Source organism: Physella acuta, unplaced genomic scaffold (genome assembly GCF_028476545.2).
Source record: "Physella acuta isolate Inbredline_101_S28 unplaced genomic scaffold, ASM2847654v3 ptg001664l, whole genome shotgun sequence".
Lineage (NCBI taxonomy): Eukaryota > Metazoa > Mollusca > Gastropoda > Physidae > Physella > Physella acuta.
Genome location: NW_026733177.1, coordinates 155,720 through 179,893, shown reverse-complemented (window position 1 = coordinate 179,893; position 24,174 = coordinate 155,720). Strand labels below are relative to the sequence as shown.

The window sequence follows — 24,174 nt, the reverse complement described above, 5'->3', positions numbered from 1 at the left end:
TTTTTTCTTCCCAGTTCCATAAAAATAAAAATGTTGAGATATCTATTGCCCCCCCCCCCCCGGTACTTACAAAATGTTGAGATTACTCCCCCCTTCTCCGTTACATCTATTGTTGAAATATCTATTTCTACTCCCCAGTTCAATAACAATATTTGAAATCTCTATTTTCCCCAGTTACATACAACTGTTGAAATATATATATTTTTTTCTTCCCCAGTTACGTCTAAAATGTTGAATATAAAATGTGTAGTCGTGGGAGACGGGTAAGTACCTATCACACGTTCTTTGTTTTAAAAAGAATCGTCTTTATGTAAGTACCTATCAGACGTACTTTGTTTTAAAAGGGAACGTCTTTATGTAAGTACCTATCACCCGTTTTAAAAGGGAATAGTCTTTATGTAAGTACCTACCACACGTTATTTGTTTTAAAGTGAATCTTCTTTATGTAAGTATCTATCACACGTTCTTTGTTTCAAAAGGGAATAGTCTTAATGTAAGAACCTATCACACGTTCTTTGTTTTAAAAGGGAATGGTCTTTATATAAGTACCTATCACACGTTCTTTGTTTCAAAAGAGAATCGTCTTTATGTAATCAGACAGGGATTACTTGATAGTTATGTTATATTGTTTATTTGTTGTCGAGTCGGTGATATAAATATTGTATGTTACATCGGTGTAGTGTTATAGAAATGAATGTTGTATGGAATAAGGGTGAGTTAGAGTATGCTCTCTATGGTCTATCCTTATTCTACCCATATAATATGACATAATCCTCCCTCTCTATCCCTATTCTATCCATACCATATGACAGAATCCTTCTATGGTTTATCCCCATTCTACTCATACAATCTTCTACATATATAATTCTCTTCTTGGATACCATAGAACACACCAAGCTGTAAGCGCGCCTAGCAGCCCCCTTTCTTCCTCTCTAGGCATATCCCTACCACCCCCACCCCCACATGGTATGGTGAGCTGTGGTTCACGCTAAATGTTTACAAGCGTAGAGGCGGGTTTAGTGACGGCTATTAGGGACAGATAATTTAGTTTGAAACGATTTTAAACTTATGGGAGGTAACTAAGAGGTGGCTGCTTTCACGGGGCGGGGGGAAGAGGTGTAGGGTAGGGGTTGGGGGAAAGGAGGGTGGGGGATTATCGTCCTTAACGACCTACTGATAGTGTTTAAAGCAAATATTTTCAGTGGCGGCATTGGTACTGTGGAATTCACAAATTATGAATTACTGAAAGGTAGAAAATAAAACAACTAAATAGCAGCATATGATACGCCGCGGGTCGGCTCGTATGACATAATCCTTCACTCTATGATCTTTCCCTATTCTACCCACCTAACTAGGGTGTGTTTTATCTTTAACAACTGTGTTTCTACCTCCGCATTTATGTATCTTACTTTTTATGTTGTTTCGTTTATTTTTAGCAGCCTGAGTGACTTTTTAAGTTGCCTGAAGTACCAATGCGTGAATGTGAGAGGAAGGGGTGGGAGTAAAGAGGTGGGAGTGAGGGGTTGGGAGGGGGTGGTAAAGACAATGGGAGCGAGGTCATGATGGTTGTTGGTTTAGTGTTGAGTTAAATGCTTCAAATGTGGGTGCGTGCACAGGTTTAAAATAACTCCCGGAAGTCAAAGTGTAACCATCTTTCTTGAAAAATGGGTCTGCAACAATTATTTTCCAAAAAGACACTTGCCCAGTGACCTTTTCTCCGAATGTGACTATTGTTAGAATATACTTTTGTCCGAATTGGTGTTTATACCGAGTTATTTGAAACTTCTTTTAGAAATAGGTGTTACATTTTAAATCGTGTACCAATCGACATGTTCGAGCATTTTTTAAGCTTATTTTTTTTACAAGCAGATGTTTAACTTGATTTCTCGTACGTACTTTTGTCTTCTTACTTTCCTTGTCCAATGTGTGACAAAACTTGCGAACGAAATTTCAACCACCTATGTCGAACCGATTTATTTCAAACTTGACACATGGGTCAAGATCGACGACATTGCAATGCGACTTGAACCTTTGAGATACATAAATGATTCACTAATTAATTTCAAATTAATCAAAGGTTGCAATATAAAGTATTAATATTTTGCCCTTTTAAGGGCAGGTTAAACTAGACAAAATCATATTTATTGTGTTCATTAGGCCTAACAGTGAGAACTCAATGAGCAGGTGGTTTTAGTAATTTTCTTTGTTTTTATTAAAACTACAAAATATTAAATAATGTTTTCTCCATTTTAGTGTATATATAATAGTGTATATATAAAACCTTGATGTTATAAAAAAAAAATTAAGCTTTGGTCGTTGTGATTTTTAGGTAGTTTTTTTTTCTTAAGTTTTGGTCGATTTCATTTTTCATCCGTTTTAAATGTAAGTCGCTCCGCCATTTCAACGCCGTTGGGTTTGTTTGCTTACATGTATATAATCAATAACATGTGTACTACTCTATCTAAGGGCATTTTAAATCTTTTCCTACTACCGCAAACAAAATAATAACTTGTTTTTCTGAAATTATTTTCCATTTTCGCTAATCTAAAATTAATGTGACTCCACCTAGATCTCGTCCACAAAAACCTAGACTTTATTCGATTGTTTTTTTTAAAACATTCGTGGACCTTCCTAGTTGTTCATCGTAAACAATAGCTGTAGGTGTCAAGACATTTGAGACGGGAGTTCAAGGAAACCCATTGAATTGTGTGTGTGTGTGTGTGTCTTTGTGTGTGTGTGTGTGTCTGTGTCTTTCCGTGTGTGTGTCACACTTCGTTAGCAGGATACAGAAATTTTCGTATGTCGAAATTGTTTCGTATGACAACGATTATCTGTCCTTGAAGGATGGAGAGAGAAAAATATTCTTGTGAATAGACCACTTCAAAGTAAAGTCAACTTTGAACCCTGATATATATATATATATATATTTTGTGGGGGGGGGGCCGATTAGATAAAGTGGAGTTCATATGTTGTGCGTGACTGCGTCCAAAATAAAAATCAGGTAAGTGAGGGGGTGGGGAGGGACATGTATTTCTTTGAGTGGGGTGGGTGGGGTTAGCCAGTGCAGTAATAAAATAGAACGATCGAATTTTGTTGTTTGTTTTGTCTTATGTAGAATCAGGAGAGGTTGTTCAAAAGAAACACAGTTAGGTCCCTTTGATCTCTGACTACTGAATTTCGACATGTAGCTACTGAATTTCAACCTGTAGCTGCTGAATTTCTACCTGTAGCTACTGAATTTCGACCTGTAGCTAGTGAATTTTGACCTGTAGCTACTGAATTTCGACCTGTAGCTACTGAATTTCGACCTGTAGCTACTGAATTTCGAACTGTAGACTGTAGCTTCTGAATTTTGACCTGTAGCTACTGAATTTTGAACTGTAGACTGTAGCTACTGAATTTCGACCTGTAGCTACTGAATTTTTACCTGTAGCTACTGAATTTCAACCTGTAGCTACTGAATTTTGACCTGTAGCTACTGAATTTCGACCTGTAGCTACTGAATTTCGACCTGTAGCTACTGAATTTTGACCTGTAGCTACTGAATTTTGACCTGTAGACTGTAGCTTCTGAATTTGGACCTGTAGCTACTGAATTTTTACCTGTAGCTACTGAATTTTGACCTGTAGACTGTAGCTAATGAATTTGGACCTGTAGCTTCTGAATTTCGACCTGTAGCTTCTGAATTTTGACCTGTAGCTACTGAATTTCGACCTGTAGCTACTGAATTTCGACCTGTAGCTGCTGAATTTCGACCTGTAGCTACTGAATTTTGACCTGTAGCTACTGAATTTCGACCTGTAGCTACTGAATTTCGACCTGTAGCTACTGAATTTTGACCTGTAGCTAGTGAATTTCGACCTGTAGCTACTGAATTTTGACCTGTAGCTAGTGAATTTCGACCTGTAGCTACTGAATTTCGACCTGTAGCTACTGAATTTCGACCTGTAGCTACTGAATTTCGACCTGTAGCTACTGAATTTTGACCTGTAGCTACTGAATTTCGACCTGTAGCTACTAAATTTTGACCTTAGCTACTTAATTTCAACCTGTAGCTAGTGAACTTTGACCTCCGGCTGCTGAATTTCGACCTTTGAAAGCTTCTAAATTTTTACATGTTACTACTGAATTTTGACCTGTGACTGTTGAATGAAAGCGGACGTATCTACCCCTACCCTCCACTGACCTATATTAATAATAAAAACCTCGCTGCAAGTTATTTTTAAATTTCGTGCCAATTTTAATGTGGGTCACCGGATTTAAAATCACGATGCTGTTTAATTAATGGTGGTCTTTGATGAGTCGTGACCCTCTATGTATCGCCTGATATCTAAATGACCCTTAACCTTTGAACCCAACACGGCTTCTAAAACCATATAACACAAAACAATAAGTCTAATCCTAAACATGTAACTTTGGGTAGGTTTCGGGCGGGGTTAGGCTAAGGATTAGGCTTGGATTAAAACCTTTGATGGGGCGAGAAATAAGACTAGGCTTTAGATTATGCTTTAGAGCTACGTAGTCGGGTCCGTAAAGCTCATGGCTGCTAAACCGAAAGGTCCGAAGTTCGAACCCCTAGAAAGATAAAGCTCGATATTTAGAGACTGCAACCAATCAAGGAGAGGCAACTCTTAAATCAAATAACTGCTACCATGGAAGCAAATCCAGATAGAAAAAAAGCAGGATGAATTCGGCGTCGACGTGCCGATATGTTTCATAAAAATGGACACGCGATCTTCAACTTTGTCGGAGTAAAACCAACATTACCAATAAGAACGAAGAAGAAAATTTATTTCTATTGATCGTGACTAATTTTCTAATTTTGGTGAGTCAATATTCCATTCTCTTCCATAAGGATCTTACAGTGCTATATAAACGGAAAAAATATGGTTTACAGCAATGTGCAGGCTATTGTAATAAGAGGTTTGTCTACTGTCTAGATGATGTGTTCATGTTTAATTTGGTAACCGGATTAATTAGAACTCTCACTAGTGCTTAGAACACTCTGGGTTGGGTGGTTGGTGTCAAGGGCGACCACATGACACGTAATCAAGTGACATCTTATCACGTGATATATTGTTACATGACATTTTATCACAGGGAACTTTATCACACGTTTTTAAAAATTGAAGTTTTATAATTTGACATTTTTTTTCATGTGATTTTTATCACACATTTTATCACATGTCATTTGTCGCATGCCGTTTAAATCATGTGACACGAAATAGCGGCGATCCACAGACACATCATGATGTCACCTTGTCAGCGACATGACATACCACCTAATGACGTCACCCCGTCAGTGACATAACATAATGACGTCATCTTGTCAGTGATGTAACACAATGACGTCACCTTGTCAGTGACATAAAATAATGACGTCACCTTGTCAGTGACATAACATCATGATGTCACCTTGCACGTGGCATGACGTGCGCGAGCGATAAACTACCGTGTATAGACGTGCGACGTCAATCACTGAACTCGTTAGCTAATTAATTAACGAGTGACGATTGCTTCGTACCACACGATCGGTCGCCATTATGGTCACGACAGAGACTTTGAATAAACCACACAAGTTTAAGTTAGATTAGACGTACCTAACCACGTAACCCCTGGTTCGGTGGTTGGTTTAGGCAGTGGCGTAGGCAGGGGGAGGGTTAGGGGGTCATAAACCCCCCCCCCCATAGACCCCTCGATATATAGAAAAAGTATGAGGGGGGGTGCAAATCGAAAGTTTGAGGGGGGTGCAAATCGAAAGTATGAGGGGTGGGGGTGCAAATCGAAAGTTTGAGGGGGGGGGGGTGCAAATCGAAAGTTTGTCCTCGGGTAAAAATTGGAACCCCCCCCCCCTTGAGACGATCCTGGCTACGCCACTGGGTTTAGGGTTAGATTAAGGTTTACGTGGAGGTAAAGTTAAAATGGTTTATGCCTATCCCTTATACTTTGTTATCGTATTCTGTATTGTAGAAGTGAATAGATACAAGAAAAGGATTAAAATTTGATTAGTTGCGATCATCAGAACCTCCCTCTAAAAAAAATCCGGCGGGTGCCCATGGGTCTAGTTAATCCCCAATGGCAGAGTTTCTTCAAGGCATCTCTTGGAGAGAGGGGGGGGGCATCCCGAAGAATGGCTAACGCCCCCCCCCTCCTCTCCTTTCCCCGAACGAAATAAAATTTATATAGAAAATATATACTTTTACCAGTGTCCGACCCACCCCCCTCGGAAAATGTCCACCCCCCTCCCCCCCCCCCCCCCGAAAATATCAAGTGCTCCCCCCCCCCTCCCCGGAGAAAAAAGCCTGGAAGAAACACTGGTGTTGTCACGTGATTATGTAACGAACAAGACTGGCGGTTTAGATTCTGATTTATTACCGTCTCTTGGTTTACTGCCCCTGTTTTCGTTCACCCCCCCCCCTCCCATTACAGTTCCCTCCCTTGATACTAAGTGCTGGCAGAGTTAAACATTGAGCCAGCAAAGTGTTTCGTAAGTGCACTGTCCCTGATCGACATGGTAGGGAGGGGGGGAGGGATTGTGTGCTACACAACACACTTCAATGACTGTACTTCCGGGCAGGCAGGCTGGCTCAGCTGTGTGTTGTTGACTGGTGTGTGAGTCGTGTGTATGTTGTGGTTAAAATATATATATATATATATATATATATATATATATATATATATATATATATATATATATATATATATATATATATATATATATATATATATATTATATGCTAAAGTAAATCAGCTGACTTGTAAATGATTTTTGGAGGTGAGAAGGGGCGGCAATGTTATATAAAACACACATTGTTGAAGAAAAAAAGTGTGTGTGTGGGGGGTGCTTAAACTCCTTGTCAGTACACCCTCTCAATTGAGCATTACGTGTCAACGTCTTAAGCCCCATATAGGCTGTTAACTTTGATTTCGGGGTGATTTTATTTCTAGGTGTTGTATTTGTCCACCCAAGAACATTTTAATTTTGGAGTTGTCTCTCCTAGATGAGTTGCTGTCCCCAGCTCTCAAGCCTCATCTGCAGTGTTTCTTCCGGACTTTTTTCTCCGGGGGGGGGGGGGCACTTGAAATTTTCGAGGGGGGGGGGGGGCGGTAGACTTTCTTCGGAGGGGGGCGGACACTGTTAAAAGTATATATTTTCTAGATAAATTATATAAATTTCATTTCGTTCGGGGGGGGGGGGGGGCGGTAGAATTTTTTTCAGGGGGGGGGGGATGCCTGGAAGAAACTCTGCTCATCTGCCCGGGACTTTTCAGTTGTGCAACCATGAGCTGACCGACAACGCTGACCGATTATTTTGATTGATTCCTTATTGCGATAGTCATTCTTGATTTAGGCAAAACTCACATCGTCCCATTACAGGGGTCTTCCATAAATGACGTCACACTCGTAAGGGGGAGGGGGGGTCCGTAATTTTGTGACGGTGTGTGATGAGGGGGAGGGGGGTTCCAGGTGCATAGCGACAGTGGGTGCCAAAATAAGCTCATTTTAGCTGCTATTTTGAATTATAAATATAAACAAACATATGAAGGGGGGGGGGGGCGCCAAATTGAAAGTTTGGCGCCGGGAGGGGTCGCTACGCCTCTGGGGGGGGGGGGGTCAGATGGTGCGACGTCACACTTTTGCATTATAAAAAAGCAATGTTAGAAAACTAATTTTAGACGTTATTTCGCGTTTTAGAAAACTGTTTTAATAAATTGTAATAGGAATTGATTAAAATACTCTATTTTGACAGATCTTAGACAAGATTTTAGAAAAACATTGTTTAAAAAAATTCAACTGCAATTTTGAGGAGGGGGGGGGGGTTGTAGGCTGAGGTGTAACGTCATTTTAGGGAGGGGGGGTCTGGCTTTTTGTGACGATGTGTGACGGAGGGGAGGTAAAAATCGTCAAAAAAAGCGTGACGTCATTTATGGATTACCCCCACAGTGCTCATATAAGTGTCAAATTTACCCTTTTTTACTTTCTCTTATATACGAAGTATAGAGAAAGTATTCTAATCGTGCAAAAAAAAAAATCGAGATTTTTACAAATCTCGACGTTTTACACCTCACTGATACGGAAAAACATAATTTTGCAATCTTGTCCGTATGTCTGTCTGTGTGTCTGTCTGTGTGTAAACACGATAACTGGAGTACCGTTACAGCTAGGTTGATGAAATTTCATATATAAGTATTGTATCAAAATCGTAGATCCGTATCAACTTTTGAGCGATTTCCGATAACCGGAAGTGATACTTTTTCTACTTTGAATTTTTTAAAAGCCTATAAAGCCTATTTCAGATAGATAAATGAAATTTCACATGTAAGTAAAAGATCTAACTTTCTACCTTCTGTTAAATTTTGAGTAATTTCCGTTGACCGGAAGTACTAATTTACGCTATTTCCGATTTCTCAAAAAACGCACGTAAATTTATAAAGTACTAATAACATTGCTCAATATTATGCACATTTTGTTTTGGCTTTCGCTTGGTGCGCAATTCTTTTTTCTATGAGATTCTATTCTATTTTTAAAAGTTTAAGTAATTAAAAATCATGTCTATATTCCGAGTTATATAAGAATATTCGAGAAAGTTTAGGAGAGATCACTCCCGGTTTTTTTAAAGCTTGACTTGAGAACCTCATGGATATGTAGTCTCATGATATAACTGGTCTATCACGCGGTGGGGGGGGGGGGGGGGGAATTGGATTTTTTTTGCGAGATTCACTCGAATACAGAAGAAGACGTAAATTCACAAAGCACTGTACTAAATGTACGACTTCACGCCTCGCTGGTCGCACCTGCCGAGTGTATGGTGACAAATACAGTAAGCTGATATAGACCATGACAGCTGGAATTGGAATCATGTCATAACGGAGGTCACACTCTAATAGGAAAGGGGAACGGCATTACCCCCCCCCCCTCTCTGTAGGATATTAACCCCCCACCCCCCCCCCCACCCCGTCCAGAGTTTCTTTCAGGCATCTCTTCGAGCAGAAAGTCTACCTCATCCCCCCTGAAAGAAATGGAATTTATATAGAAAATATATACTTTTAACAGGGTCCGACCCCCCCCCCCGAAAAGTCTGGAAGAAACACTGCCCTCTCATAGGTTAAGGTACAGTTAGGGTTAGTGCTAGAGTGGGTTTCGGTTAGGGGTCAGGGCAAGGGTTAGCGCTAGGAGTATGGTTAGTGTAAGGGTTAGGCTTAAATCAGTGTCTAGGGTTTGGGTTGGGTTAAGTTTTAGGCTGAGGTTAATGCATAGGTTTAAGCTTTTTCTTAAGGTATAAAGAGTTAGAGTCAATGTTCTTGGTAGGGGGGGGGGGAAGGGAATTCCCCACTGGGGAATTTGACAAGTAGGTAATTGCTCTAGGGGGTAATGTCGAGGAGGGGGGGGGAATATCCAGGGGGTAATTGACTGGGGGGTGTTAATGTCCATGACCCATAGGAAAGGGGGGGGGGGGAAGCTGGTTATACAAATGTGAAATACAATTATATTTGTTTTTTTTTAATATCTTAAGGACAAAAAATATAAAAACTATTATAAAAACATTTTTTTATGAGAACATATATATGTCATCAAAAATTATTTCTATATTGTGAGAATCACTGTGTACGAAAGGTGTATCATGTAAGAACCTCTGTATGTACAGGCATGCTTTCTATGCTATGAGAATCATTGTGTACAAAATATGTATCTTGTGAGAACCTCTAACATGATTTCTATATTGTGAGAATCATTGTGTACACAAGATGTATCTTGTGAGAACCTCTAACATGATTTCTATATTGTGAGAATCATTGTGTACACAAGATGTATCTTGTGAGAACCTCTAACATGATTTCTATATTGTGAGAATCACTGTGTACACAAGATGTATTTTGTGAGAACCTCTAACATGATTTCTAAATTGTTGCAGAGCTGTAGGGAAAACATCCATGTTGACCAGTTTTTGTGAAGGCTCATTCCCTGAAGACTATGTCCCCACAGTGTAAGTAAATAAATAGTAAAACAAATTTGATTTTTATTTTTCATTTTATTTAGAAATATGATTTTTTCCATTTTGTTAACAAAGCTGATTTTTTTTCATTAAGTTGACAGATTTTTTTTCCTATTTTGTTGACAGATTTTTTCTTTTCCATTTTGTTGGCAGATTTATTTTCATTTTGTTAGCAAAGTTTATTTTTTTTCCATTTTGTGACAGATAATTTTTTCCATTTTTTTGACAATTTAAAAAAAAAAAATGTGACCGTTTTTTTGTCCATTTTGTTTCCAACGTTTTGTTTTTTTCCATTTTGTTGCCAAAGTTTTTTTTTTTTCATTTTGTTGACAGATTTATTTTTTCATTTTGTTGGCAAAGTTGTTTTTTTTTTTTCTTTCTTTTTTTTTTTTTACTGATATTTTCCCCATTTTTTAAAACATTTTTTAAAGGATTGTTTTTCCATTTTGTTGACAGATTTGACAACACAACCATTGACATGACAGTGGATGAAAAGGAGGTCAGCCTAGGCCTGTGGGATACAGCTGGTCAAGAAGATTATGACAGGTTAAGGCCTCTGTCATACCCTGGAGCTGTGAGTGGTTAATTAAGTAGTGGTAGCACTGCTGGTGTTGGTTTAGTGGTAGTGGTGGTGGTGTTGGTGTTGGTTTAGTTTAGTGGTAGTGTCGTTGTGTTGGTTTAGTTGTAGTGGTAGTGCTAATGGTTTTAGTTTAGTTGTAGTGGTGGTGGTGGTTTTGTGGTAGTGAGTGCTGGTGGTGGTGGTGGTTACTATTACTGCTGGTTCAAAAAAACTTGTGCAAAAAGGTTCAGTGATGGTACAACCAAGGATATTTTATAGTCATGGTAGATCCAGAGATATTCTACAGACTTAAGTCATGGGAAGGTCAAGGATGTTCTACAGACTTAAGTCATGGGAAGGTCAAGGATATTCTACAGACTTAAGTCATGGGAAGGTCAAGGATGTTCTACAGACTTAAGTCATTGGAAGGTCAAGGATGTTCTACAGCCAAGTCATGGGAAGGTCAAGGATATTCTACAGACTTAAGTTATGAGAAGCTCAAGGATGTTCTACAGACTTAAGTCATTGGAAGGTCAAGGATATTCTACAGACTTAAGTCATTGGAAGGTCAAGGATGTTCTACAGACAAGTCATGGGAAGGTCAAGGATATTCTACAGACTTAAGTCATTGGAAGGTCAAGGATGTTCTACAGACTTAAGTCATTGGAAGGTCAAGGATGTTCTACAGACAAGTCATGGGAAGGTCAAGGATATTCTACAGACAAGTCATGGGAAGGTCAAGGATGTTCTACAGACTTAAGTCATTGGAAGGTCAAGGATGTTTTACAGACAAGTCATGGGAAGGTCAAGGATGTTCTACAGACTTAAGTCATTGGAAGGTCAAGGATGTTCTACAGACAAGTCATGGGAAGGTCAAGGATATTCTACAGGCTTAAGTCATGGGAAGGTCAAGGATGTTCTACAGACTTAAGTCATTGGAAGGTCAAGGATATTCTACAGACTTAAGTCATGGGAAGGTCAAGGATGTTCTACAGACTTAAGTCATTGGAAGGTCAAGGATGTTCTACAGCCAAGTCATGGGAAGGTCAAGGATATTCTACAGACTTAAGTTATGAGAAGCTCAAGGATGTTCTACAGACTTAAGTCATTGGAAGGTCAAGGATATTCTACAGACTTAAGTCATTGGAAGGTCAAGGATGTTCTACAGACTTAAGTCATTGGAAGGTCAAGGATGTTCTACAGACAAGTCATGGGAAGGTCAAGGATATTCTACAGACTTAAGTCATTGGAAGGTCAAGGATGTTCTACAGACAAGTCATGGGAAGGTCAAGGATATTCTACAGACAAGTCATGGGAAGGTCAAGGATGTTCTACAGACTTAAGTCATTGGAAGGTCAAGGATGTTTTACAGACAAGTCATGGGAAGGTCAAGGATGTTCTACAGACTTAAGTCATTGGAAGGTCAAGGATGTTCTACAGACAAGTCATGGGAAGGTCAAGGATATTCTACAGGCTTAAGTCATGGGAAGGTCAAGGATGTTCTACATACTTAAGTCATTGGAAGGTCAAGGATGTTCTACAGACAAGTCATGGGAAGGTCAAGGATATTCTACAGACTTAAGTCATGGGAAGGTCAAGGATGTTCTACAGACTTAAGTCATTGGAAGGTCAAGGATGTTCTACAGACAAGTCATGGGAAGGTCAAGGATATTCTACAGACAAGTCATGGGAAGGTCAAGGATGTTCTACAGACTTAAGTCATTGGAAGGTCAAGGATGTTTTACAGACAAGTCATGGGAAGGTCAAGGATGTTCTACAGACTTAAGTCATTGGAAGGTCAAGGATGTTCTACAGACAAGTCATGGGAAGGTCAAGGATATTCTACAGACTTAAGTCATGGGAAGGTCAAGGATGTTCTACAGACTTAAGTCATTGGAAGGTCAAGGATGTTCTACAGACAAGTCGTGGGAAGGTCAATGATATTCTACAGATTTAAGTCATTGGAAGGTCAAGGATGTTCTACAGACAAGTCGTGGGAAGGTCAAGGATATTCTACAGACTTAAGTCATTGGAAGGTCAAGGATGTTCTACAGACAAGTCATGGGAAGGTCAAGGATGTTCTACAGACTTAAGTCATGGGAAGGCCAAAGATATTCTACAGACTTAAGTCAGGGTAGATCCAGGGACCTAACTAAGTCAGAGTCCACCCAGGGACTACTTAATTAATTACGGGTACACCCAGTGATTTAATTAAGTCAGGGTACACCCAGGGACTACTTAATTAAGTCAGGGTACACCCAGGGACTACTTAATTAATTACGGGTACACCCAGTGATTTAATTAAGTCAGGGTGCACCCAGGGACTACTTAATTAAGTCAGGGTACACCCAGCTACTTAATTAAGTCAGGGTACACCCAGTGATTTGATTAAGTCAAGGTACACCCAGTAACATCCTATAGACTTAAAGTCAAGGTAGTCTAAGGGTGCCCTATAATGTTTATCAGTTAATTAATTTTACATCCATAGACATCCTACACATTGAAACACCTAACTTTGAACTAACAATCCTCTTCTACTTCCTCACCATACCATTCCACAACTCATACATTATAAATACATTAAACAAGGAAGTAAATTACTGTCATTAGCCCCTTCTCTGTTATGATTTCACTCTTGTTATTTTCATTTCATTTTAAAACACTTACCAGTTGCACACACTGTTAGCCATTAAATACAGTACGCCATCTGTATTTGTGTTATAATAGATTTAAGATGCACTTACAGGAGGGCGTGTCTGGTCACTGAAAAACTGTAATTTCAACTACTTATCCCACTTTGTTGCAGGAAATAAATGAGATCAACTGATTTGAAAAGTTGCATTGTTTTGTACTTGGTAGATAGGATGGGGATATGTTAATGTTGACCATGTACATTAGATATGTTAAAAATGACCACATACATTAGATATGTTAAAATGACCACATACATTAGATATGTTAATGTTCATTGTGTACATTAGAAGGTCATAATGACCACATACATTAGATGTTAAGTTTGACTATGTACAATAGATATGTTAACTATAACCACATACATTAGATATGTTAATTATGATCAAATGCATTAGATATGTTAATAATGACTACATATAGTAGATATGTTAATAATGACTACATATAGTAGATATGTTAATCAATAATGTTAAGGTTTGCAATGTACATTAGATATGTTAATGATTACCACACACATTCTGTATGTCAATTTTGATCACATTCATTATGTAAGTTAATGTGAACCATGTATGTTATGTATGTTAATGTTGATCACATACACTTTATGGACAGAGTGGTCTAGCGGTAGAGAGGTAGACTGCTAACCCGTAAGTCTCGAGTTCGAATCCGGGTTCAAGTCAGTAGACTGTCCACCCAGCTCTGATGGGTACCTAACTCACGTTAGGGAAAGTAAAGGTGGCTGGGCATGATGCTGACCACACTATCTCTTCATATGCTGAGGTCACAGAAACAAGTGAGCTCTACTTCACTTGCCCTATAGACCGTCAAGTTTGAAAAAGGAACTTTACTTACATACACTTTATATGTTAATTTTGTCCATGTATGTTATGTATGCTTTTGTTGACCATGTAGATTATATATGTTAACTTGCACAATGTACAATCTATATGTCAATTTTGATCATATTCATTATATAAGTATAGGTGAACCATGTGTGTTATGTAATATATTGTTAATCACATACATTATACATATTTATATGGGTCCCCTGAAAACTGTGCAGCAGAAAAATGTGCAAATACAAATTAATTATACTAAAACACTTTAATTTTTGTCATATTTCATGGAAATATGTTTTATTATGTTACGAGGTAGTCCGTCTTTGTTAATATGTAAGAAAACTAAAATGGCCTTGTGCACTTTTTTTTTGTGCGCAGCTTTCCGTTGTGCAGTTTTTTGTAGGGCACCATTGTACATTATATATGTTATTAGGACCATGTATGTTATGAAATATTTGAAGGGCTTTTATTAGAGGCCTAAAGTAGGAAAATGAAAGCCTCCATATTGGGCATTTGCACCTGTATAAAAGAAAAACTATTTTATTATTTTTTTGTCAAGGACCTTGTTAGTAACAAAAGATGGGGGAGATTAACGTTAAATTTAAGTACTTAAAAATTAAAATTAAAAGTACCGTTACCATAACATTCCTAGATATATTTTTGAGAAATTATTTATAAATTAGGTTGTTACAAAATTAAAAGGTTATCTTCTCTTAGTTAAGGGCAAAGTTAGGTTTACCATTTTGTTTGTTTTAGATAAGCTGATAAATCAATAAATCCAATTTAAAGTATCAAATTAGTCATTGATCTACTTTTAGATTTATAAGAGAATATGTCACAGGTATATACCATGATATATAAGGGGACAATAACATATTTGTGAAACTTTTTTATTGTTGTATAAGGTTTTAAGTCCATTTTAAATCATGAGATTATATCATGGATAGTATTTTTAAAAATAGATTTCTTTTAATTACATGGATTTTTATAGAGTTTTCTTTTGATTTAAATTCATACTTTGTTCTTGGTGTTTACATTTTGTGTTAAAGTGATTTTTTTTCATACCTTATATCTGATTTGTTACTTTATGTGTGCAATACTTTATATATTTAAAAATTTCATTTTTAGTTTGCTATTTTTATATATTTTAAAACTACTGCTCAATTTGCACTAATTGGTTTGTATTTTTCTTCTCTCCAATGCTTTAGGACTGTTTCATTCTCTGTTTCTCATTGTGTAACAAAGCAAGCGCAGACAACATCAAGGCAAAGGTTAGGATAAGATTTTAGAATAACAATTTGTTTAACCTCAGATTTTTTTTTACATGCAATTATATTTTCTTTTATAAGTGTATAGTATAAGTTTATTAAGAATCTCATTTGTTATTAAAACAAAAATGGTGATGCAAGACGAGGCATGTTTGCTTCTGTTGGATTTAGCAGTTTTGTATTCTCTGAAGGAGATTGATTTGAAACAGAGGACACTTTGCACTTTGCCTATTGTACCATCAAGTTCGATTTTCACGTTTTATTTTTAGAGAATTGTCAAAATCTAGTGTTAAATAGATCCATCTGCAAGGGATCCTTTCATGATGGTGTATTTATGTGTGTTTAAAAATATCATCTCAGTTTAGCTCTACTTCAGTTGTAACATTTAGACCTTTATTAATAGCTCAGACTTAGCATGATGCTTGTAAAAATCCACTATTGTATCAAGGTGGGTTTGTGTGGAACCACTTTAAGAGTTAGGACTAGGGTCATGATAAGAACTAGGAAAAGAATTTTAAATGGATAGAGGGAAAAACTAGTTTTTAAAAATTGATTCAAAGGGGTAGCAGAAAGAACCTATTTATGAAAATTGACTTTAATGGTATGGGAAAAAATCTATTTTAAAAATTTACTTTAATAGGTAGGGGAAAGAACCTATTTATGAAAATTGACTTTAATAGGTAAGAGAAGAAAATCTATTTTCAAAAATTGACGTTAAAGGGGTAGGGGAAAGAATCTATTTATGAAAATTGACTAATGGGCAGGGGAAAGAACCCATTTGTAAAGATTGATACAGCTGTTTGGGGAAACTCTACATGTGAATATTGACTTGGAAAGATGGAGAGCAAAAAAATAAAAACATATTTTCAAGATAAAACATCAATGTTTAATAGTATATTTGCTAGCATTATAAATATATGGTGTAGTCTAAATAAAAATACTTAAAATTAAATTAATTAATCTTTGCATTAATAAGATTAAATCGAAAAGAAATTAATATGTATTAATAATGCCCATATAATAATGCCCATATAATAATGTCCATATATTAATAATGTCCATATAATAATGCCCATAAAAATGGGGAGCCCAAATTCATAAGGGGTTAAGTGCCTTCAAGTTTTACAAAAAAAAAAAAAGAATATGAAAATTGATCTTACATTTTAAATCACTTAAACACCTTTATGTGCGCCAAAATTCAGTCTATAGCTGGAACTGGTGAAGGTGAATTTAAAAAGGGGCTTAACTCATTTTTAAGAAAAGTGTACTTAACCCCTTTTATTTTTGGGCTTCTCAAATAATGTCCATATAATAAGCCCCTAATGTATCAAATATATTTTGTAACTTGTCTTCATATTAAAATTATTATACAGCATGAACACACAAAAATAATAATGTATCATTAAATGTTTGAAATTTGTGCTTTATCCCTCTAGTGGTACCCAGAAATTCACTATCACTGTCCCTATGCACCCATCATTCTAGTGGGCACGAAGCTAGATGTCAGGCAAGATAAGGCAAAGCAGACTGATGGTAAAAAGGTAAGAAATTATTTGTGTGATCTTTATTGTTTTTATAGCTTTAAACCCTGTGTTTGCTTGGAAACATTTAACTTTGATAACCATGGCATAGGCAACAAGGTATTACAACCCACCCCACATCTTTTGGACTCTTTTGAAATAGCAATGCCGTTATGTTAATTTACAAATGGTAAATGTGTTTGTGTCTGGGTCAAAGCATAATTTTTCCACGAATGTTATGCATAAAATGGTTTTCCATGAATGTTATGCATAAAATGCTCAATTTATTTTGTAGGTCTGTACTTATACTGACTGAAAATATATTTATCATCCAAGGTCGTGTCCAAATCAGAAGGGGAGAAAATCGGGAAATCTATCAAAGCCAACAGGTACCTAGAGTGCTCTGCCTTGACCCAAGAAGGACTAAAAGACATTTTTGAAGAAGTGGTTAGAGCTTATCTGTACAAAAAACCCAAGCACAAAAGTAACGGCAAAGGATGTGTTATGTTATAGTTTTGTTTTAAATTATTTATTTGATTCATCTCTCCAACTGTTTTTTTTTTTTAAATAATTTTATTTTACTGTAAACAAAAAGTTGCTGAGTTTCTTTCAACATTTTTTTTAGAATAGGCAGATTCTAAACATTTAAATAATTGGTAAGTGTATGAAGTCTTAAACGACATTTTAAAAATTTGATATTTCATTCATCACCCCAAACCTAATTATTCTTTTTTAAATCTAATAAAAATTAGATTTTTACTACCTGTTTTGCTGCTAGGGTTATGGTCGGGATTAGAGAAACAGTTGTATTAGGTTGCATTAGGTGTTTGATACTTGTAAACATTTTGTTTGCATTTTAATAAGTAAAATATTTTGAAAAAAAAAACAATTAATTTTCAGCAAAAATATTTTATTGTCTTAACTGCATGTTATTCTGCCTACAGAATTTACTTTTGATTTAGTTTTTGTTTAAATATGTTTTAAATATTTAAATACACCAACAGTATTTATTATTGAAATATGTGTATGAAACCAGATGAATGCTGATGTTTTTTGACAGACTGAATGTAATTGAATGTGTATACAAAAAAATTTCCACCGAGCATTTACTCTGACTTGCCTATTTGCCCATGTGTAAGATGTAAGCCTTATTTTCTTTGTACTGACTGCTCTTAGGTTCACAAATTTCAATGTTTATCTGGCAAACTGCTCTGTATATACTATTATGGAGTAAAACAATTTGATACAAATGACTTTTTTTTCATCATTTGATACATATAAATTTAATATTTTTAAAATTATAATTTCAATCCAATCAGACTAATTCATAAAATACTTGAATCATTGTTTATTGATGAATAATTTCGTTAATTTTTATAGAGATCTGTACTTTATTTTATGTATATATTTTTTAAACACACCTTTAAATTTGTATAGCAAATCATAAAAGGTAATTTTGATGGTTACCAACAAAATTTAAACCATAAAACACAATATTAAAAGATGAAGGTGGATTTTAAAATTCACTTAAGGTAAAATTGCCTGCGTTGATAACCATCTATATAAACACAAAATCAAAGTGACTTACTTTATTTTGCATGAATTCGTGACATTTTGGTACGTCAACTATGTTTATTTTACATGTTTAAAATAATTATTTTATTTTCTAAATTAACATTAAATTTAATTTGAGATAAGTATCACTTTTTGTGTAAAGTATCTTGCAGGCTAAGATTTTATGGTCCAAACTTTCTCTAGATATAAAGATGCAATAAATCGTGGTATAAGTATAAACATGTAAGTTTACAGATTCACTATTGATAATGGTGGTTGCAAATTCATCAAGTCATTTAGTCTTAGCTTGTTATATGGCTAGGTTCATGTGGTAAGATAGTCATTTCTTGGACACTTAAGCTACTGACACCTAGGCTAATGGGTTCTCCTGACACTTACGCTACTGATATCTAGGCCAAGGAGTTCTAATGACACCTAGGCTACTGAGTTCTTCTCTGAGCTATTCCCTCCAACTGCGCTCAGTTGTAAACCATCTTATGACCACCCCCTCCCCCCTTCTGGTCCCATGTGGTTGTCCAAATATGATGTCATACTCCTAGAGGAGAGGGGCATTGAACTCCAGTGACAGTGTATGTTGAGGAGCCCACTATTAAATACGAAAAAAAAAATCCTGTTTTTATTTGTAAAAAAACCCACCTATTTAGGGAGGGTAGTGTAAATTGTGACATCATTTACATAGGCTTTTGACTTTAGTGACAACCTGTGTGTGGAGTATCATAAATTGTGACATTAAATAAGGGACGCTTCTCACTTAAGTGACAATATTGGATACTGGAGAAAGAATGATGAGTTTGTTTTAAAATACATGACCTCATGTATGGGCAACCTATAAGCCGAGTGTTTTCCAAATGAATAGAATAATCAGCGGTGCCTTCTCTAGGTTACACAATTATACGATGGCCCACAAATTTCATCAATTTCTTGTATTCCTATTAAAAATTTACTGAGCTTCTTTTATAGCTTTTAATCAGAGAATCATAAATCATTTCGAATAAGTTGTTTGCCTTGTAAATCGTCAAATTAAATTTGTTATGCATTTAAGATGTGATCAATTCATAAAAATACTTTTTCACATAGTTCACTACTCTTTTTTATGTTAATTGATACGTTCTTTTCTTATATAATTCATCTAAAGTATTAATTGTGTTCACAAGAGCATATTGAGGACAATTAATCCTTGTGGAGTGAAAAGTAAAAAAGTAAAGTTCCCTTTCGAACATGACGATCTATAGGGCAAATGAAATAAAGTTCACTTGTTTCTGTGACCTCGGCATATGAAGAGATAGTGTGGTCAGCATTATGCGTTTATGCCGAGCCACCTTTACTTTCCCTAACATGAGTTAGGTACCCATTAGAGTTGGGTGGACTCAGGGATGGTCTACTGACTTGAACCCGGATTCGAACTCGAGACTAACGGGTTAGCAGTCCAGCTCTCTACTGCTAGAACACTCTATCCCAGTGGAGTTAAATAGTGCAGAAAATATGGACTAGTTTATAAGCCATCCCTACTAATTCATATCATTAACATCACAGATACTTCATCCCTAATCTTAAGGGCTGTAGTGCTCTCATTAACAATATTTACAAGTGATTATGGTATGCATGTGGTTTTTTACTAATGATAAGAATTGAAAATCTGATGGCTGTGAAAATGTAAAAAAATATGCTGCATTGAAGATTGTGTGGAAGATGAAATTAGGGTGAAACAGGAATGTTTTTTAATAGCGCTAAACATTGTTTTTAGTAGAACCAAAATGTTTTTTTTCTGGGGACCAAAATGTTTTTAATGGAGCCAAAATATTTTTAATGGGATCAAAATATTTTTATTGAGATCAAATTATTTTTTTTTTATTGTGACAAGATGTTCTTATTAGAAATATGTTTTATGTTGAATCAAAATAAATCTTTTGAGACCAAAATGTTTTTAGTGGAACCAAATTTTTTAAAACTGAAATCTGATTGTTTTTAATAAACAAAAGATTTTTTAGTGAGATAACAATATTTTAGTAAACCACAAAATTTAGTTTAGTGGGCCTGAAATGTTTTGGTGAAAACAAACTGTTTTCATTGATTTGGATATATTTTTAAAATTTTTGTCTGTTTAAAATTTAAGAAATAATTGTTTCTATGCTATTGATTTGCTCTGACAGTAATTAAAGCAATGAAAATAATTATTTCAAATATGTTATACACTTCCAAAATTTAAATGTTTAAACGGTTTTAAAAATTTAAACAATTTTAAAAAATTATTGCTGTATTTTACATTAGTTGTATGTATTATAACCTCAAACATTTGCTTTATCTTTCTCGAAAAAAAAACCAAGTATCATTATAAAAATGAATTAGGCCTTAAAAGTTTTTCCCCTTCGCTGCCTTGAATTTATGCAAAAATAAATCTTAAACCAAAGTATTTTTGAATATACTTTTGTGCTACATGAATAGATCGTATAGATAAAGACATCTCTGAGAGCATCACTGAAATGTGTAATTAAAATGGAATAAGCCACTACATGTGTAATTAATTCTTGTTACGTTATGTACTAAGTTTTTGCATAACTCACACCTCATTAAATTAAACCATGACAAAATTATCATTCAATTCATCAGCGTAGTTAAAATTACCGTACTTTAAAAAAACCTGATTGGATGTTAAGTTGAATGGGAAGATCAAGACCGCTATTACTTTTTATTGGAGCTAGAGCAATAGATCCTGCACAGTGGCAAAGTCTATAGACTTTAAGCTTAGTAGGCTACATGACTTGTATGCAGGGGTCGTCCATATATTTTGTTTGTTCTTAATTGTAATGTTGGAAGGGATTTCTCCAACATTATTAAGTATTACAAGTCAACTTGTTATGCACCACGTAGGTCGTTGAGTCCAATTTCAGCCTGTTTTTCTTTCTGGATTCGCTTCCTTAGCCTTTTTCTAACCAAGAACAAACTACAAGGCAGCAGTTGTTTGTTTTCGGAGTTGTCTCTCCTTGGTGGGTTGCTGTCCCCAGATATTGACGCTTATCTGCCCGGGGGCTCGAACTCCGGACTTTTCAGCTAAGCAACCATGTGCCCCAACCACACAGACCCCTAGTCCATATATGACCTCATATATTTTAGCCTGTTTTTATACTCCACCCCCACCTACACACACTCTTTATCCAGAGTTTCTTTCTGGCATCTCTTTGAAGAACGTCTACACCCCCCCCCACCCATGAAATGGGTACTTTTACAAATGTCTACCAGAAAGTATCAAGTGCACCCTCCCTTCCCCCAGGAGAAAAAAAGTCTTAAAGAAACACTGACATTATGTTTTTCATCATTTTAGTTCTTTAATGCACTTTAAAAACATCAAACACATGTGCTGTTGATATGTCAGATTTTATTAAATCCCCAACCCCTTACCTCTAAATAACACATCTTCATAAAAGTTTGATTCCAACCCCTTTGTAGTATGACTTCATCAATGGACGACCCTCGGTATTATATCATTCTTGAATTCTGGATGAGAAGAATTGTAACAGAAACAAAATATTTGTTACTTGTATATTTCTGAAATAATTATATTCCCTGCAGCATTCTAAAATGTATTGTTTGTAATTTGTTTTTTTACCACCGCATGGATTTGTCAATAAACTTACTCTAAATTATGCTGTTGTTGTTGTGTTTTATTTTTGCTGTACATTTAAAGGGATAAATGTATTTTTAACTTACTTGACATAGGTTACATGTCACATTTTTACAGCTTTTAAACAGCACATACATGTGTTTGTGTGATAAAAAATGTATAATATCATTCAAACACATACTTTAATTTTTCTCTACTTTTAGATGACAATTTTTCAAATCATAAACCAATTTTTTTTAACTTTGCAAAGAGCTTTCTAATATAAGTATCTGTAATCAGAATTAAAGCCGCAGCATTGCAATAAAAATTAAATTAATTATAGCAAATACATGGATACTATAGGTTTAAATGATAAATTATAGTACCCAGGATGCGATTTAAAATAGCTAGGTCAATCAAACACAAATAGTGAAAAATCTTATTTATGTAGAACTTTAATGCGATGCTTTATGCCCTGCAGGCAGTGGCGTAGGCATGGGGGGGGGGGGGGGGGGTTAGGGGGGGGGGGGTTATAACCCCCCATGTACCCCCAATATGACTACCTTTTTACGTTAAGCTACAGCTATTAGGTAGTCCAAACTGGCGAAAAAGTGCGTTTTAGGGTCAGTTTTTGCGGTTTTCAAAAATAAAATTTCACTTCTTCTAGTTGTCCTATAAGAATAAAAATTATATGCCAATAAAGTTTAAGCCTTTATCTGTCGTAATCTGGTATTTTTATATCTGTAACACATGTTTGAATGTGTTTTATATTTGTTTGAAAAGTATCAGTTACGTCACCAAATTTCACCGTTTTGCGTGTACCGATCGACCCCACACTGTTTCATTTGGTTGCGGCTTCGCGACGAAGCATCGTAGAAGCATAATCTTAATGTCATTTTAAAGAGCGAATTCTAGTCTATCGTTTGATGTATAAATTGAAAAAATAACTTGCTTATTTCATTTTAAAAATTCAGTTTTTAAAATTTAAATGACGATATATACACGAAAACAAACTAATTCTGTTTCAATCTTTACACCGATGTAAAGTTCACTTTTATAACTACTTTGTGTTGTAAATTCAAGTCTTTCTGATTTACGGTCGCGAAGCCGTACCCTCAATAAGCATATAACCCTCGAGTCAACTTTCAGCCCCGAGTCAGTTGCTCGCCGAACGGTTTTAAAGGTTGACGACCGATGATGCTAAACGGATTTTACCCCTGCTAGAGCCTTCAAACAAGTTGTAAGTATCATTTTTAAAGTTTCATTTCCATTTTAATAAATGAATTTTAAGTTTGAATGTCAGTTTGGTTTAATTAGCACACGTTATTAATGTAAATTTGAACCCTACTAGTCCACGGTTTTAGCGTGTGAACTACGCTTGTACACATGGTGTGTTTAAACGTGAAGCTATTTAATTCAGGACATTCTAGGGACTTCAAATATGGATGCACTTAACTATTAGATGCTAGTGTTTACTAATTCTTTAAAATCTATCGAATGGGATTAATGATAGGGTCGCATTACTACAGTTTATCTGGACTATCGCGTCAAAATTATGAATCGACAAATTCAAAATGGCCACCAGACATTCTTAGTTACTATGTGGACGAACTCAATTATTTACAGGGAACGAAGGTTAAATACTTATAAAATATTATTGAAACACAAAAGAAACTTATAATTGTAATAACTATACATTTTTATCAATTTATTTAAAACAAACGACACTAAATTTTAAGGACTAATGTGATTAATTTTTAATTTTCTGTTGTGCACTTTGATTCTGATTCCCCTGCTGAATAATGTGAAATGGTCTGCGCCAGTCTCCTTAATGAAATGTACCAGATCAATTTTTAGATGGTGGTGCAATTTAATAAGATTGTACATGTTGTGACTTAGTTTTAAATATTATATTAGTTGTAAGTGTAAGTAGTACTAGTAGTATTTCTCATTATTTATTTATTTTATATGCATATAGTAACACTGAAGGACAGTTAAGTTGTCCTATATGATGTTGAGAACCACAGTATGGCATCTTCATCATTGGATATCTCAACCATTGTGGTACAAACAACGAATATTTCATTCAATAGAATTAATGTTCAAAATATACTATCAAGTATAAAT

At 35.7% G+C, this 24,174-nt stretch overlaps 1 protein-coding gene across 1 annotated transcript; it reads left to right on the top strand.

The window, feature by feature from the left end:
* Positions 1-225: 225 nt before the first annotated feature.
* Positions 226-21,972, top strand: LOC131929710 (ras-related C3 botulinum toxin substrate 1; the record flags this gene model as incomplete). The annotated part of the gene is given in 6 exon segments (XM_059286049.1): positions 226-263; positions 9,914-9,985; positions 10,451-10,568; positions 15,295-15,357; positions 16,791-16,895; positions 17,211-21,972. Coding segments are annotated over 6 exon segments (570 nt in total). The 3' UTR covers positions 17,388-21,972.
* Between the last annotated feature and the right edge of the window lie 2,202 nt (positions 21,973-24,174).